The 14,502-nt window shown below is 28.2% G+C and overlaps 1 protein-coding gene across 5 annotated transcripts in view; it reads right to left on the reverse strand.

The window, feature by feature from the left end:
* Positions 1-206: 206 nt before the first annotated feature.
* LOC135929441 (GATOR1 complex protein NPRL2-like) overlaps positions 207-14,502 on the reverse strand; it is a 63,376-nt gene continuing 49,080 nt past the window's right edge. For 4 of the 5 annotated variants that reach the window (XM_065466018.1, XM_065466020.1, XM_065466019.1 and 1 more), the window contains one exon: positions 946-3,329. In XM_065466018.1, the coding sequence (XP_065322090.1) occupies positions 2,753-3,329 (577 nt within the window). In that variant the 3' untranslated portion in view covers positions 946-2,752. Of the gene's footprint in view, positions 225-945; positions 3,330-14,502 lie in introns of those variants that run through there. The other variant, XM_065466027.1, reaches the window with a different exon arrangement.

Below are 14,502 nucleotides of genomic sequence, written 5' to 3' on the forward strand. Positions count from 1 at the left end.
TGATTCGAGGATTGTTTTTTAAATTGTGCACTATTTGATGATTGTGATGAACCCATTTCCATATTTTGGTAAGAACTTCCAAGACCAATTCTTTTACTGCCTCCACAATTTCCGTTTGAACACACTATTATTAAAGTAGTAATGATTTAAATTGTCTTAATAATATTTACTTGAATTTTCTCTACAATTTATACAATTATTTGTTACTCCTCCAATGTATAAAGCTGTAATGATAAGAGATAATTTAATTAGCAAATTATTCATTTTTATAATATTTCTACTTTAATTAAACAATTTTATAATATTTTCTAGAATATAAACAATAATTTACAATAAATATTTCGAATTATTGATTTTTGGTTTCTTGATCGATGATAATAATCTTAATATATATTAATAGCAAGGTATAATATATTATTATTATGTCATCTTCATTTTTAATTTTATTTGTCAACTTCATATAAATACCAATTTCAATTATGATTTTAATTTAATCTAATACCAGAGTTGTTAAAGGATCGAGATCAAAAGATCGATGATCGGATTCTATATTAAATTTGGTAATTTTCCTGGATTTATGATCCTGTCTTAAATTGAGGATCGTGATCATTATGTTTAATATTCGCTCACGAATTTTTTAAAAATTTATTTTTTTAAAAGTAATAAATAAATTTTAAAATTTTTTAATTAAATTGATATAAAATTTTAATTTATTTCATAAAACATCCAATAAATTCATATAAAAGAAATTCAAAATTCAATATAAAAAATATCAATTACAAATAATATATAAATTATTAAGAAAACACATATTGTAATGTATATAAAAAACTAGATTAAAAAAAAATACATATGAAAATTCCAAAATTAAATCACATAAATTTGAATTAAAAATCAAATGTATATAATAAAAAATAATGAATATAAGAACGTATAAATAAAGTATATTAAAATGCGACAAAAGGAATATGAATAAAAAAATTTTTTTAAATACCAATGAAGAACGGGGATGGTATAATGAGAGGAAAAAAAAGGATTTAGGATAGCTCTTTGACTATTAGACTACCATTGAAGCGGATATAATTGGCTTTAAGGATTGCTATGGCAAGCCTTTGTCGAAGAAAAAAACCCTCTCGAGGTTCTTCCGAATGTTTGTTGATTTGAGATCCTAAATTTTAGAAAAAAGCTAAGGCAAGTTTACCGAAAGTGGCAAGTGTGGTTGAAATAATTGGAATGAAACAATGGTCATTAGTAATTTCTGTGTATTTCGAGGTTTTAAGCTGTTCCTTCTGGTCTATGATGTTGAGTATCTGGTTAGATGGGGCAGGAGGGTCAATACAAGAAAAGTTCCATACTAATAATTGGCCTCTCGTCCACCGAATTTGAGTGATGACGTAAGGACGTTTACCATCAGATCTGAAAAGACCCTGAAGTTCAAGTATGGAAGGGATTTGTGCTGATTTCAAGGTGTTTTGGATGATTGAATCATTGCCTGTGTCTAATGAATCGACCATTGCAGGAGCGACAATGTAAACTATGTCTTCCATTCGTGTCGACGGGCGAGTTACAGCCTGAACAGATGTGAGGGTGGGTGATTGAGCAATTTATACGAATACCGATGGCGTGAGTAAGTTCGTTGTTCGAAAGTTGAAGATTGATAGAAGGAATGCGAGAAACTCGTGTCCAGTACCATTGAGCAGGGAAGAGAATAGGGTGCGGTGAATTAATTGCATGCTAGATAAGAGATTTTCAACGCAGCGAGCATCTACCAGAGCATCCCAGTCCTTCTGTCTATGGGTTGTGGGGGGATGAGAATCAACATTGATTCGAGTTTACCAAGTGTTTATGGCCTCAATTAAGGAAAGATCTTCTTTAGAATGATAGGCGTTTGTTATTTACTTTGACAAGAGACTAGTAGATAGGAAAGAGGTTATTGCTAGATCATAAGGAGATCTAATGCCAAGTCATTTTGTGGGGAGCGAAGCTTGCGCCCAAGCGAATTCGTTGAATCTTAGATTTATTATTTTTTCGGTTAGGTCTTTTATTCCGTTTTCGTACGTTTTTAATGGAGAAGGATATTTAAATATGGGTGTTGCGCGAAGTGCATAAAGAATCCTTGGTATGAAAAAGAAATTTTTTAGTAAGAAATAAGACTTGTGTGAGGGAAGATGAGAAAAAATGTCTTCAAGTTTAAGGATGATTTCAAGGGTGGAATGAAGGAAGGTACAAATTGCCTTATGTCCTCCTACGGGAGATCCTAATTGTGTGAATTCATCAATAACAGTGAATTTGAAATTATGTGAGTTTGGAGCGTTTGTATTCAATTGAATGAATTCGGATTTGCTCAGGTTAAGAGAGAGTCCAATGGCAGTTCCCATTTCATGAATTATGTTGACTGCTTTGTCAATTTCACTGTGGGAGCCACTTAAGATTCCGTCATCGATGTACCAAGCAAGAAGCGATAAAGTACAAGAAGCGTTTATTGATTTAATGATGTCATTGATTCCAAGACTAAATAGAAGAGATCCAAGAGGGTCTCTTTGTTGAATACCCTCAACTGAAAGTATTTTTTCCGTGTTGAATTGTAGAATTGTAGGGGATAGGTAACAAGAGAAAAGAAATTTGGTGTAAGCGGGGAAATAGGAACAAGTGTAATTTATGAAGGTGTTGCGGGAAAGAGTGTTGTATGCGTTGGAAAAGTCGATTTTCACTAAAGCTTCGTTAGTTGGGTTATTTTCAAGATGAATTCTTGTTAAGTGTACTGCAGCTTCACATCCACCGGGTACGCCAACACCCAATTGAAAAGGGCTGAGCATGTGTGATGCTTCGTGTTTGATTCTTGAGGAATTAATTTTGCTACCAATCTTCGATAAGTTGAACAAATGGAGATGGGACGGATGTCCTTGTTGAGATTTTGGAGTGTGATGAGTCTGGCTCCAAAGAGCAAGGGGGTTACAAAGCTTGGTACATCTCCTTTTAAGATTTTATTGCATAAGTTGGTAATTTTGGTGAGAATTAAAACATGAGCACAAATCATGGGAGTGATTATGTCCTGTAAGAAGATTGGTCCAATTCCGTCAAGTCCATGCGCTGAGTCACAAGAAATGATAGGATTGCTTTCCTCCTTACTTCTTCTTGTGTGAAGTCTGCTGCACAATGCGTGTAAGGCTGTGTAATTCGGATGTTTTGAGCGTAGCTTGCTTAAGGTTTCTTCTGAGAAATCAGCAAGGGTATCATTGGTCGAAATGAGTTTGAGAGCCCCTTTGATGTTAAGACTATCGATTTTCTTCGAGATCAATGAAGTTTTTTGCTGGAGTGGAGTTACTTTTCTTTTTTTTGGATGTGAATAGATTTGGGTATTTTGAAGACGGCTAAGGATATTTAACCCTTTAAAGCTCGACTTTTTAAAATAAAACTAAAAAATTTTTTATAAAAAATCTTCATTTATATACATCAAGTATGTAAAATTTTTATTTCGATTTTAATTTCATAGTATAAAGGTAAAAAAAAATCATGATATAATTTGGCACCATTTAGCGAAATGCATGTATATAAAAAAATGAAAAATTTTTTAAAATTTATTTCCTAGTTATGGCATAAATTTTTTCACACATAGTCCTTAAATATGCGATAACACATAATTTACACCTTTTTCGAGTCTTAGAAACTTCTGGCCAATGCCCTAAATTATCATATCTAACGTCAGTTATTATCTGAGGTAACTTAAATCCTTTTTGTATTTTAGGATTTTCATTTAATGGTCTCCCTATTTTTCTTTTACTAATTTTATCTGCCATTAACAAGGCAGGAACTATTTGAGATTTAAATGTTGTAAGTTTTATAAAAAATTTCCATTTTTTTGAAGTAATGTCTTCGATACAATAACCATGCATTCACAATGCAGGTAGAAATATTATTCGAAGTGATATGGTGTTGGAATATTATTTGGGGGATTAAAAAATTTTTAGAAAATGTTGTATCAAATGATTTTTTAATACCCAATTACTACTGAGATTAGGAAAACTAGGACCTTCATGAACATTATCAAGTTCTATGTGGAGTGCATTTATGGGCGAATCTATATCTATATTGTCAATAAGATGATTAAAATTATCTTCACTATTATCAATATCTGTTTCCGAAATATCACATTCAATTATAATTATTTTATTTGACATCTATAAAAAATAAAATTTATTCAATGTTAATAAAATAACTTATTAAATTCCCAATGAGTTAATTTGGCATCATAATTTTAAAATTATATTTACAAAAATAATTAAAATTCTAAAAAAATATAAATTCATGATGACATATTTGAATATTTTGTCTTCTTTATAGAATAAACAGTTTTCAAAATTTTTCAATTATATTTAAATCATATGTAAAATCAAGTAATTCAGAAAAAATCGAAACGGAAATATAGTCAAAATTTACATGATAATAAAATTAAAACAAAAGCATATTTTTTTTATTATTGATAAAATACGATTGAATACATTCGTATATTTATTTAAAAATGTTAAATTAAATCTATGTCAAATTAGCTCACAGGACTTTAAAGGGTTAAACTGGCGTCCTTTACTTGTTGAGTTATGGATTTCTGGACTGATTTGTCAGGTATTTTAAAAGTATTGAACCGAAGTAGAAGAATTTTAACCATTCTTCTTCATTGTCAAAATTTTGAGGAGAGAGGATATGCTGTCACTGAGAGATTTAGCGACTTGTATGCTCGCTCCTTTAGGTATTCTGGATATGATACTTGGTTTTGTAGTATTGAGAAAATTGTCTGAGAAAGTGGGATTAGAGGCGCGATTTGAAGGTAGTTCCGTGAATGAGTTGGGAAGTGAGTTAGCCATATGAGAGAGAGGAGCATGTCAAGAATGAGGACACCTATTGGAAATTGGTCCATGAACATAAAAAACACATTTATTTGTTAAATGTATAAATTTCCGGCAAGTAGGACATATTTTGGGTTCGAATGAGGTAGCCATTTTTATAAAATCAATACGCGATTGAATTAGAAAAGAATAAGAAAAATGGCGAATATATGGCCATATTTAACGATCATACGCAGTAAGAAATCACATGATCTGCGCGTCGAATAATAAAAATGTGGCGTTGAGTTCGATGGAGGTAGTCATAGTTATAAAATATATACGCGCTTGAATTAAAAAGAAGAAGAATAATGGCGAATCATGGCCATATTTAAAAAAATGGCCATGATCATGCGCAGTAAGAAAACACATGATCTACGAGTCGAATAATGAAAATGTCGCCATAAGTGCGGACTATCAAAAGAAATGACAATATGCGTTTGGGACATTATCCGTCTTTCCATTGCAGAAGATATTGTCTAATGGATTTGAGGGGATATAAAATATGTGAATGCAGAGGTATGTTGATTAATTTAATTTATTTAGAACATCCTGTAAGGAATAGATTACCAAAATGATGGAATTTATCTTTAAGAATAATATTTTCTTAATATTTACTCTAATCTTAGGAAGAAATACCATTGCTGATGAATAATGACATTAGTAATGAAAGGTTCTTCTTGGCGTGGAATAAAATTTAGCGATATTGGAATAGAATATATATTTTTTTTATATTTTTAAATATTATCCATTATTAAAAAAATTAAAATCATTATTTTTTAAAAAAATATTTATCTACATCATATTTTATCATCCTCGGCCATATTTTATATTACGAGATTTAAAGCCTATAAGTGTTATTTATTTATATATAATATTAATTAATTCTAGGTTTTAATAATGTCCATTATAGATTTAGAAGATAATACACCTAATTGATGTGACAGATATAGGTGAGAATTTTTTACATTTTCATATGCTGCGAAGGTATTTTACTTTATATAGATGGAAGCAGAGTTGTTAAGGCTCCTTTTTAGCTTCCTCCCACTACTACCTTCTTAAAAAGAGCTAGCTCCAGCTTTCACTAGTAAATTTTTAAAAGGGAGTGCCACTCCATAGCTGTTCCTTTGATTTTTATATTTTTTAGAAAGTACACTAAACAAAATCATATTTTTTTATCAAAAAAGTTTATTTATATTAAATGATATATCAAAATATTTATATTTTATTCGCTAAAGTAATAAATTATCTAAATTCGAATCTAATAAACATCCACGCCTCTCCCACAAACCTGTTTAGCAATACTAAATAGGCGCTCAACAGGAGCACCTGTGGGAAGCGGGGCATTGTATTTTATAAAAATATTTTTTAATTCAGGAAATTTATCAAAAATAGTAATTTTGATATAATTATTTAAAAAATATTTGTCCAATGGTTCCCGTTGTAGCTATTTTTGCATCGTGAATTTGTTCTCTTAAAAAATTAATTAATTTCTATTTTTGTTCCATATTTTGTGCATTTTTTATCGATTCCTAATTTAATTTGAATGCAGGATGGATAAGAGCCGCAATGATATTTTCATCATTATAAACATTTGAAAATCTGCAATAAAGTTTTAATAGATAATTTATTTTTTATTTCGATTTCTTCTTCTATGATGTCTAGATCCATAATATTAAAAACTATTTTTTATCATAAAATGAATATTAATATGACTTATAAGATTTTCCAAAAAATTTTCAATATAAAAAGATGGAAAATTTGATTTTTAATATCTTAACTATATTAGATAAAAAACCAATAAAACTCGGCTCAACATTTTATATTGCTTAAATTTAAATAAAATTTCATTTTTATTGAAAATAGACTAGCATCTATCTCTAACTCTAAATTGTAAATGGGTTGTTAATTGTCAGATATACCATTGATGCTATTTATCTAATAGATTGTTATACAGACATATATGATAAACTACATTCCATAACGGGTTAATATAATTAGGCCTCTAGATTATGCGCCGTCATTCTCAATGTCTCCTAAAGAAGCTTTTATAATGATTTACTCTGCCTACATCATACTCAATTTATATATTCGTCTACCTTTGACATATCTCCTTCAATATATATCCCGCATAAGTTATCATTCTAAATTTTAAATATATGTCAAATCTTATCTCTCATTTTGAATCCTCCTATATTGATAAGAGGGTTGGCATATAAAAATTTATATGAATGATATGTGTCCCTTATGCAATAAATCTTCAAACATAATCAAAGCTAGGAAGTTCTAATCCATGGTCCTCCATCAATTGTAAATGGGTTGTTAATTATTTTTATACAGACATATACTATCAACTGCACAATCTAATAGATTTCAAACACAGACATATACTATCAATTGCATTCCTTAAGAGATTCCTATAGCAACTTTTAATATGATTTACCCTGTGTACATCTTACTTTATCTATATATATGTCTACCTTTGACACCTTTAATACAATACACATCCTGCATTTTAAATATATGTCAATTTTATCTATCACTTTGATCACCCTGAAATATTTCTATGTATTAATATGAGTGTTGGCAAATAAAATTTTAAATGCATGAAATATGCCCCTTATGCAATAAATCTAAAAATTAACCAAAGCTAGGTTTCAAATCGATGGTCCCCCATCCTCCAGATGTCGGGGTTCAAGCTAGCAAGTATAACGTCCAAAGATCCTCCTCCATTCAGCCTATTAAATCTAGCAAGCCCTTCCTCTCCTATTGTTGCTATTGACTCACCTCCCAGTCAACAAACTCCCAACATACAATCATAGGCCAATGATTTTTTATCTCTAACCAACTTTCCCACCATATCCCGCATACCACAGGGTCTCGTAATACTTTAGCAGAATCCTTCAACAAGTTAATCATAACAGTAAACAATCTTGGGAACCTATCCAATTGGAAAAACTTAGGGGAGACCGGGGATAGTGTGTTCTCGGGGTAGGTATTTCCTTCTCGAATAATTTAAAAATTAATAAAGTTTAAGTTTTATAATTTAAGCCAAATATGTATTTTAATAAGGTGCATAAGTAGGTCCAAAAATGTTTCGGACAAAATTGCTCATGAAAAATTTTAAATGCAAATTTAAATTTCAACATACCCAAAGAAACTTTTTAAAATTTAAATTTTCACTAATAACTTTATTTATAAAAGTTGTTTGGACTTAATATTATTTCTAAATGATAATATATATATTATCATATATAAAAATATTGACACAATTTATGGTAATTTAATGTTAAAATTATATTTTAATTAAATTTGAAGACCTGGGGCAGGTTTTGGCGGGGTGCGTATTAGCCATTTTTAAGCAGGGATTATTTTGAATAAAATAAATCCAACTAAATTTATAAAAACATTAGAAAGCCACTAGTTTGTCTAGGACCACTAGTGACAATATGAAGATGATTGACTTATTTTTTGTAATTATATAACAGATTTAAGTGATAACAAGTCGGGTGACATATGTAATATAGATGAACCCTAATAAATTTAACATATTTGACAATTTATTTTTATTTATTTACTTAGAATCAACACTTTTATATAAAAAAATTTTTAAAGTCTACAAATAAAGAAGCGCTATGACACATAACGTGAAAGGATAGCTACCCTGGGTGTTGTTCATAAATTTAAATTTTCATTTTTTTAAATTTCTCTTTCTTAAATATTAATTTCTACCGTAGATATATATGTAAAGAATAAAATTACGTTTAAACATTTTATACTTTGTCTATTTTTTATAACACTTCAATTTTTTATGGACAATATAACCCCGGTCTCCCCTACTAAGTTTTACCAATTTCATCCATAATATCCCCGATAATAAAAATATTTTATTATCCAAACATATAAAAACATCAATATCCTTCTTCAACCCTGATTCAGTACAAACCCCTACACCCCGAACCTATTAATCCAATCCTCATCGCCCGTAGGGCTAAAATAGTCTCAAACAAAATAAACAGCCTTAAAATAAATTCAGCCCTTCGGGCCATGATCTCTGAAGACTCCTTGGCTCCAAACAATGTGTCCACCTTAGAAGCCTTGTTAAAACACCCCTTATGTGATTCGGAATTTGCCTTCTTAAGCCAAAACGACCATATAGCTCCCGAAATCAACACTGATGAGACAATCAAATCTGTTAGATCTTTCAAAAGAGACTTTTCCGGAGGTCTTGATGGCATTCGTGCTATCTTCATCCAAGACATTTTAAAACCTATTCATGTAAAGCCCTTTTACAAAACCTTATCAGGTTACTAAATATAATTCTTAATGGACCCCTTCCATCACCTATCATTCCTATTCTCTTTGGTGCACGCCTTATAGCCCTCAAAAAATAGGACGGAGGTATTCGCACAATCGCTGTTGACTCGTTCTTCCGAAGGACTGTCTCTAATATCATTGCTTCACGAATAAAGGAATCTCTTTCTTCATTCCTGTCGCCACTTCAGCTAGGGTTTGGTGTTCCCGAAGGCTCTGAAATTTCCGCTCTTGCTCGTTTAACTATAGCTAACAGTATACGATGACGTGGTCCTAAAACTGGATTTCTACAATGCCTTTAATACAATAAAACTGCAACACTTCGTTCCCCTATTTTGCAACAAATATCCCGAATTATCAACTACATCCTCCACAGTTATTCGAACCATACTTTTTTAAAATACAATAACATAATCGAATCTCAAGAGGGAATTTAACAAGGAGACCCCTTAGGCCCAGCCCTTTTTTGCATCGGGATCCACAAGATAATTCAGGAAATTCAATTTAACCTTACCTTAAATTACTGGTATCTTGGTAACGGCATTGTCTAATGCAATTCCACAATCATGTCCATTCCCCTCTTCATTGAGAATCTCTCACATATTACAGGATGTGAGATTTGCTTCCTAAATCCTACTTCTATCCCTTTAGACATGACATATCATGTCATCAACAGAGACGAGATGATACATCTTGGATCAACTATAGGAGATGAAAAGGTCATCGAAACATTTTTAAACAAATCCCTTAACAATTTATCCAAGTTAAATTCATTATTTAATTACCTCCCAGCCCATCAATCTTTTTTTTAATAAAAAATTATTTCAATATCTAAATCCTTTATTCCCTGAGATCCTCTCAGATCATTAAATGCCGCGACTTGCTCGTTTAAAAATACCCTTTATAAATGATATAAATAGTGTTGCGTAATCCTTTAATTTTAGCTGACTATAAAACGGCCTAGACAATATTTTAGATGAAAAAATAGGCTAAGCCTAATTAGGTTTAGCCTAAAAATCGGCTACTAAATTAGTAGAAAATTCTGCAGGTATTCGATCGTCAGCGTTCCGTAATATAGTAGTTTGTGGGCAGGTCCTCCGGAAAAAGAATCTAGATACAGATACATATACTTTTTTAAAAAATGAATCTTAGATACAGATACTAGTATATTTTTCAAAATATCAAAAAGATACAAGATAAAAGATACTTGTATCTTTTACTAAATTAGAGTATCTTAAATACAAGATATTTTTAAATTATCATTACCAATTATATTAGAATAGTTTATAAAATACAGTGTTTATTATTTATTTGTGAAGAACATAGCATACACATATAAGAATGAATATTTACAATAATTAATAAAATATTTATTGATGAATTAATTATAATAACCAGGGATTAATAATATTAATTTTTGCCCATTAATAGCTTAAACAGAGAAGGGAGAGTAGTATATTTAATGGAGTTAAAAATGTGCAAATAAGAAAAAAAGTTAAATCAAATGATTTATTAGAATTTGCAGGTTATTTTCTGTGTTGTAGCATAATTATTTATTTTTAGTAAAATAATTTATTTACTTTATATTTATTGTTTACAACAAATGGACATATTATATGATTTAATATTTTTTATGATTATATTATGAAAATGAAAATAGATTTATTTATTCGATGTTTTTTTAATAAAAAAAATAATATGCTGCTATTGTAATATTATTTTGGGTTGTTTATTTGACCAAATACGATTCGGTCAATTGATCGATATTTGACCGGTCAAATATGGTCAAATTCAAATAAATGTTTTTTACGTTAATATTAACTTTATTTTGTATATGTAATATTAAATTTCATAATATTTTTTTATATCTTAGTTAATGTTTCGCCCTCCGTGGCAGAGTCTTGTTCCGAATATCATTATTTTGTTTAATATTTTTAATGAATCTTAAGTTATGATATACTCTTATCAATTTTCCAGTTGGATAAGTCTTAAATCGATTTCTATTTTTCGTATGAATATTGCCCCAACCGACCAATTTCTTTCTGAAGAAGTAATCGAACTAGGAAATATTAGTAAAAGTGGGCAAAATATTTCCACCAACTTGAGGCCGAAATCTGATTGTTTCTTATGAAAGTTACCCCTTTACATATTTTGGTTATTAAATATGACGCTTTTACTTCTGAAATTTATTATATCACTTAAAATATTTGATTACCACTACCTTGTAAAATACCTAATTCTTATATAATAAAATCTCATAATAAGATTGATAAACATGCTTTTAATGCATACTAGTAAATTATACTAAAATATTTATTCGCCAATAATATTTTAAAGTAATTGACTTATCATATCCCCCCCCCCAGTATTGACCGACATGCCAACCCTGATTATGTTTTACAATTTTGATTTGATAAGAATTTTAAATCTTCATCGTAAATAAATCTTTTTTGAGGAATCCTTTTGTGAATTTTATTATAAATAAACAATCTTTCAGAGGTGATCTTTTATAAATTTTTTTATCATTTTTGGAAAATTATATTTTTTTAGTATATTAAAAGAGGTAGTTTTTTCTAAAAAATTTTTTTTAAATATTTATATTTAACCTATTTATATTATTTTATATGATCTTTTTAACAAAAATATTTTAATGTGACAATTGCCATATTAGTTATTTTTTCAAGATTTTTGAAATTTTTTGACACAAAAGGATAAAAGTATAATTTATATTGTAAAGATTTTAAATTAAAATTCAATGAAGATGTTCCTTGGAAAAATGACAATATCATAATCGGTATTTTTAAACATATTAGATTTATTTTGACGCTAATGGGCAAAAATATGTATTTTTAACATGTTAAATTAAAATTTAAATTAAGATGTACCATATAAAAGGACATTAGTCATAATCGTTATTTTTAAAGTTTTAAAAATTAAATGGGTAAAATAAGTATTGCTAACATGTTTAATAAAACTTCAGTGAAGATTTACCCCTAGACAGAGTTTGGCAGGTCCGCCAGAAAAAAAAATCTAGATACAGATACTAGTATCTTTTTCAAAATATTAAAAAGATACAAAATAAAAGATACTTGTATCTTTTACTAAATTAAAGTATCTTAAATACAAGATACTTTTAAATTATCATTAACAATTAAATTAGAATAGTTTATAAAATACAGTTTTTATTATTTATTTGTGAAGAACATAGCATACACATATAAGAATAAATATTTGCAATAATTAATAAAATATTTATTAATGAATTAATTAAAATAACCAGGGATTTTAATATCAGTTTTTGCCCATTAATAGCTTAAACAAGGAAGGGCGAGTAGTATATTTAATGGGAGTTGAAAATTTGCAAATATGAAAGAAAATTAAATCAAATGATTTATTATAATTTGCAGGTTATTTTCTGTGTTGTTTTAAATATAGCTTACATTCGGAGTATATGGCTAAATGGCATCTCTAAAAAAAAATACCAGTTTTATTTTATTCATTATCTTTATTAAGTATTTATCATTACTTGTTTGTTATGTATTTTTTAAATTAGTTTATTTTCTAATATGACTTATTAGTTCTTGCGTTTGTAATATCATATATATAAATATCATTTAAATCTCTTTTCAATTTTTTTTTATATATTTCTTGTAAAATCATTAATTATATATAAAAAATATGAAAATAATGTACAACATTATATAATAATTATTAAATACATAACAATATTCTTGAATACATTTTAAATTGATTAAATTTTGTAAATAAATACTGTAATGTAATTTTACTTAGGTCATAAATAAATAAAAGTTAAATTCTACCTTATTATAATTATTTTATTAATTTTAAAATTATCTAATGTTATATATCAATTGTAGCTTAAATATTTACTCTAATAAGAACTTGCTAAGATAATTATATATATAATATATTAGGGATGTGCCGATATTTTCTATCGGATCGGGCCGATTTCACCTATTTTAAAATATCGGTTATCAGCCAATATTATAAAACTTGATCCGATATAAAATGGCTTCTTTAACAAAAATAAAATGTTATAAATTTTTTAAAAAAAGTTATATCTAAAATCATTTATTTTTATAAATAAAATCGAAATCCATTTTTATATATATTTTTTAATAATAATTAATTAATAAACATTCTGCCATATTGTTATTTTTTGCGCATTCTGTTTATAAAAGTGTGCGATATTCTCTTCAGAATCTGTTTTTAGTGAAGCTGGTGATATTGACAGTTACTATCGCCGCAAGCTGGCCTCTGAAAAATTGGAAATATTGGTATTTTTAAAATGAAATCTTCGATTAAATTAATATAAATTATTTATTTCAAATTTCATAATATATTTATTACTTATTATGTAAATTTATTAATGTTATTACTTATTATATAAATAGGTGATTTATCAATAAAAATATTTTATATACTTTTAGAATTGCAATTGAATTGAATATAAACTATAATTGATCATTATAATATATTTAAATGACAATTTGTATCTTTACAGAATACAAAATTAGATATTATATCGGATCGGTAATCGGCCGATATCAATTTAATATCGGGAATATCGAATCGGCCTCCAAAAAGTGGTATCGATACCCCCCTAAAAAAATATATCCAAAATGATTTTAATTTGATAATCAAATCTTCTATAAAAAATTTTAATAACAATTATCTAAGAGGGACTGAAATATAGGTATTATTATGCTAATAATTATAAAATAAAAATGTATAATATACTTTAATATGTTTAATAAAGTTTGTATAGGAGTTTGTTGAACCTTTAATAACTTTTTTACTTGTGCAATTTTGATATTCAGCTTGTACCTTGTTCTTTTTCACATGAATTACTATATAAAATTTTCAATCTAGAATTTTAAGATTCGGATTTGATTCAGGAGAACCTATCTCCATAATTTCATTTTCACTACTATGATTGTTAAACATTCTACAAATTAAAAAATATTACATATAAAATATATCCTTCTCTTATTTAGTTTTGGTGTTGTTATTTTTAATCTATCTATCTTTGTGACTAACATGTTTAAATAAAACTTCAGTGAAGATGTACGTCCTTGATAAGTGACATTGTCATAATCTTTATTTTTAAAGTTTTTTTGACGTAACTGGGCTAAATAACATGTTTAATAAAACTTTAGCGAAGATGTACCCTAGATACGTGACAATTGTCATAATCGTTAAGTTTTTTGATTTTTTTTGACGCAAATGGCTAAAAATATAGATTTTAAACATGTTAAATTAAAATAAGATGTAGCATGGGAAAGTGACA

Source organism: Gordionus sp. m RMFG-2023, chromosome 5, assembly GCF_954871325.1.
Source record: "Gordionus sp. m RMFG-2023 chromosome 5, tfGorSpeb1-WG-v2, whole genome shotgun sequence".
Classification (NCBI taxonomy): Eukaryota; Metazoa; Nematomorpha; class Gordioida; order Chordodea; family Parachordodidae; genus Gordionus; species Gordionus sp. m RMFG-2023.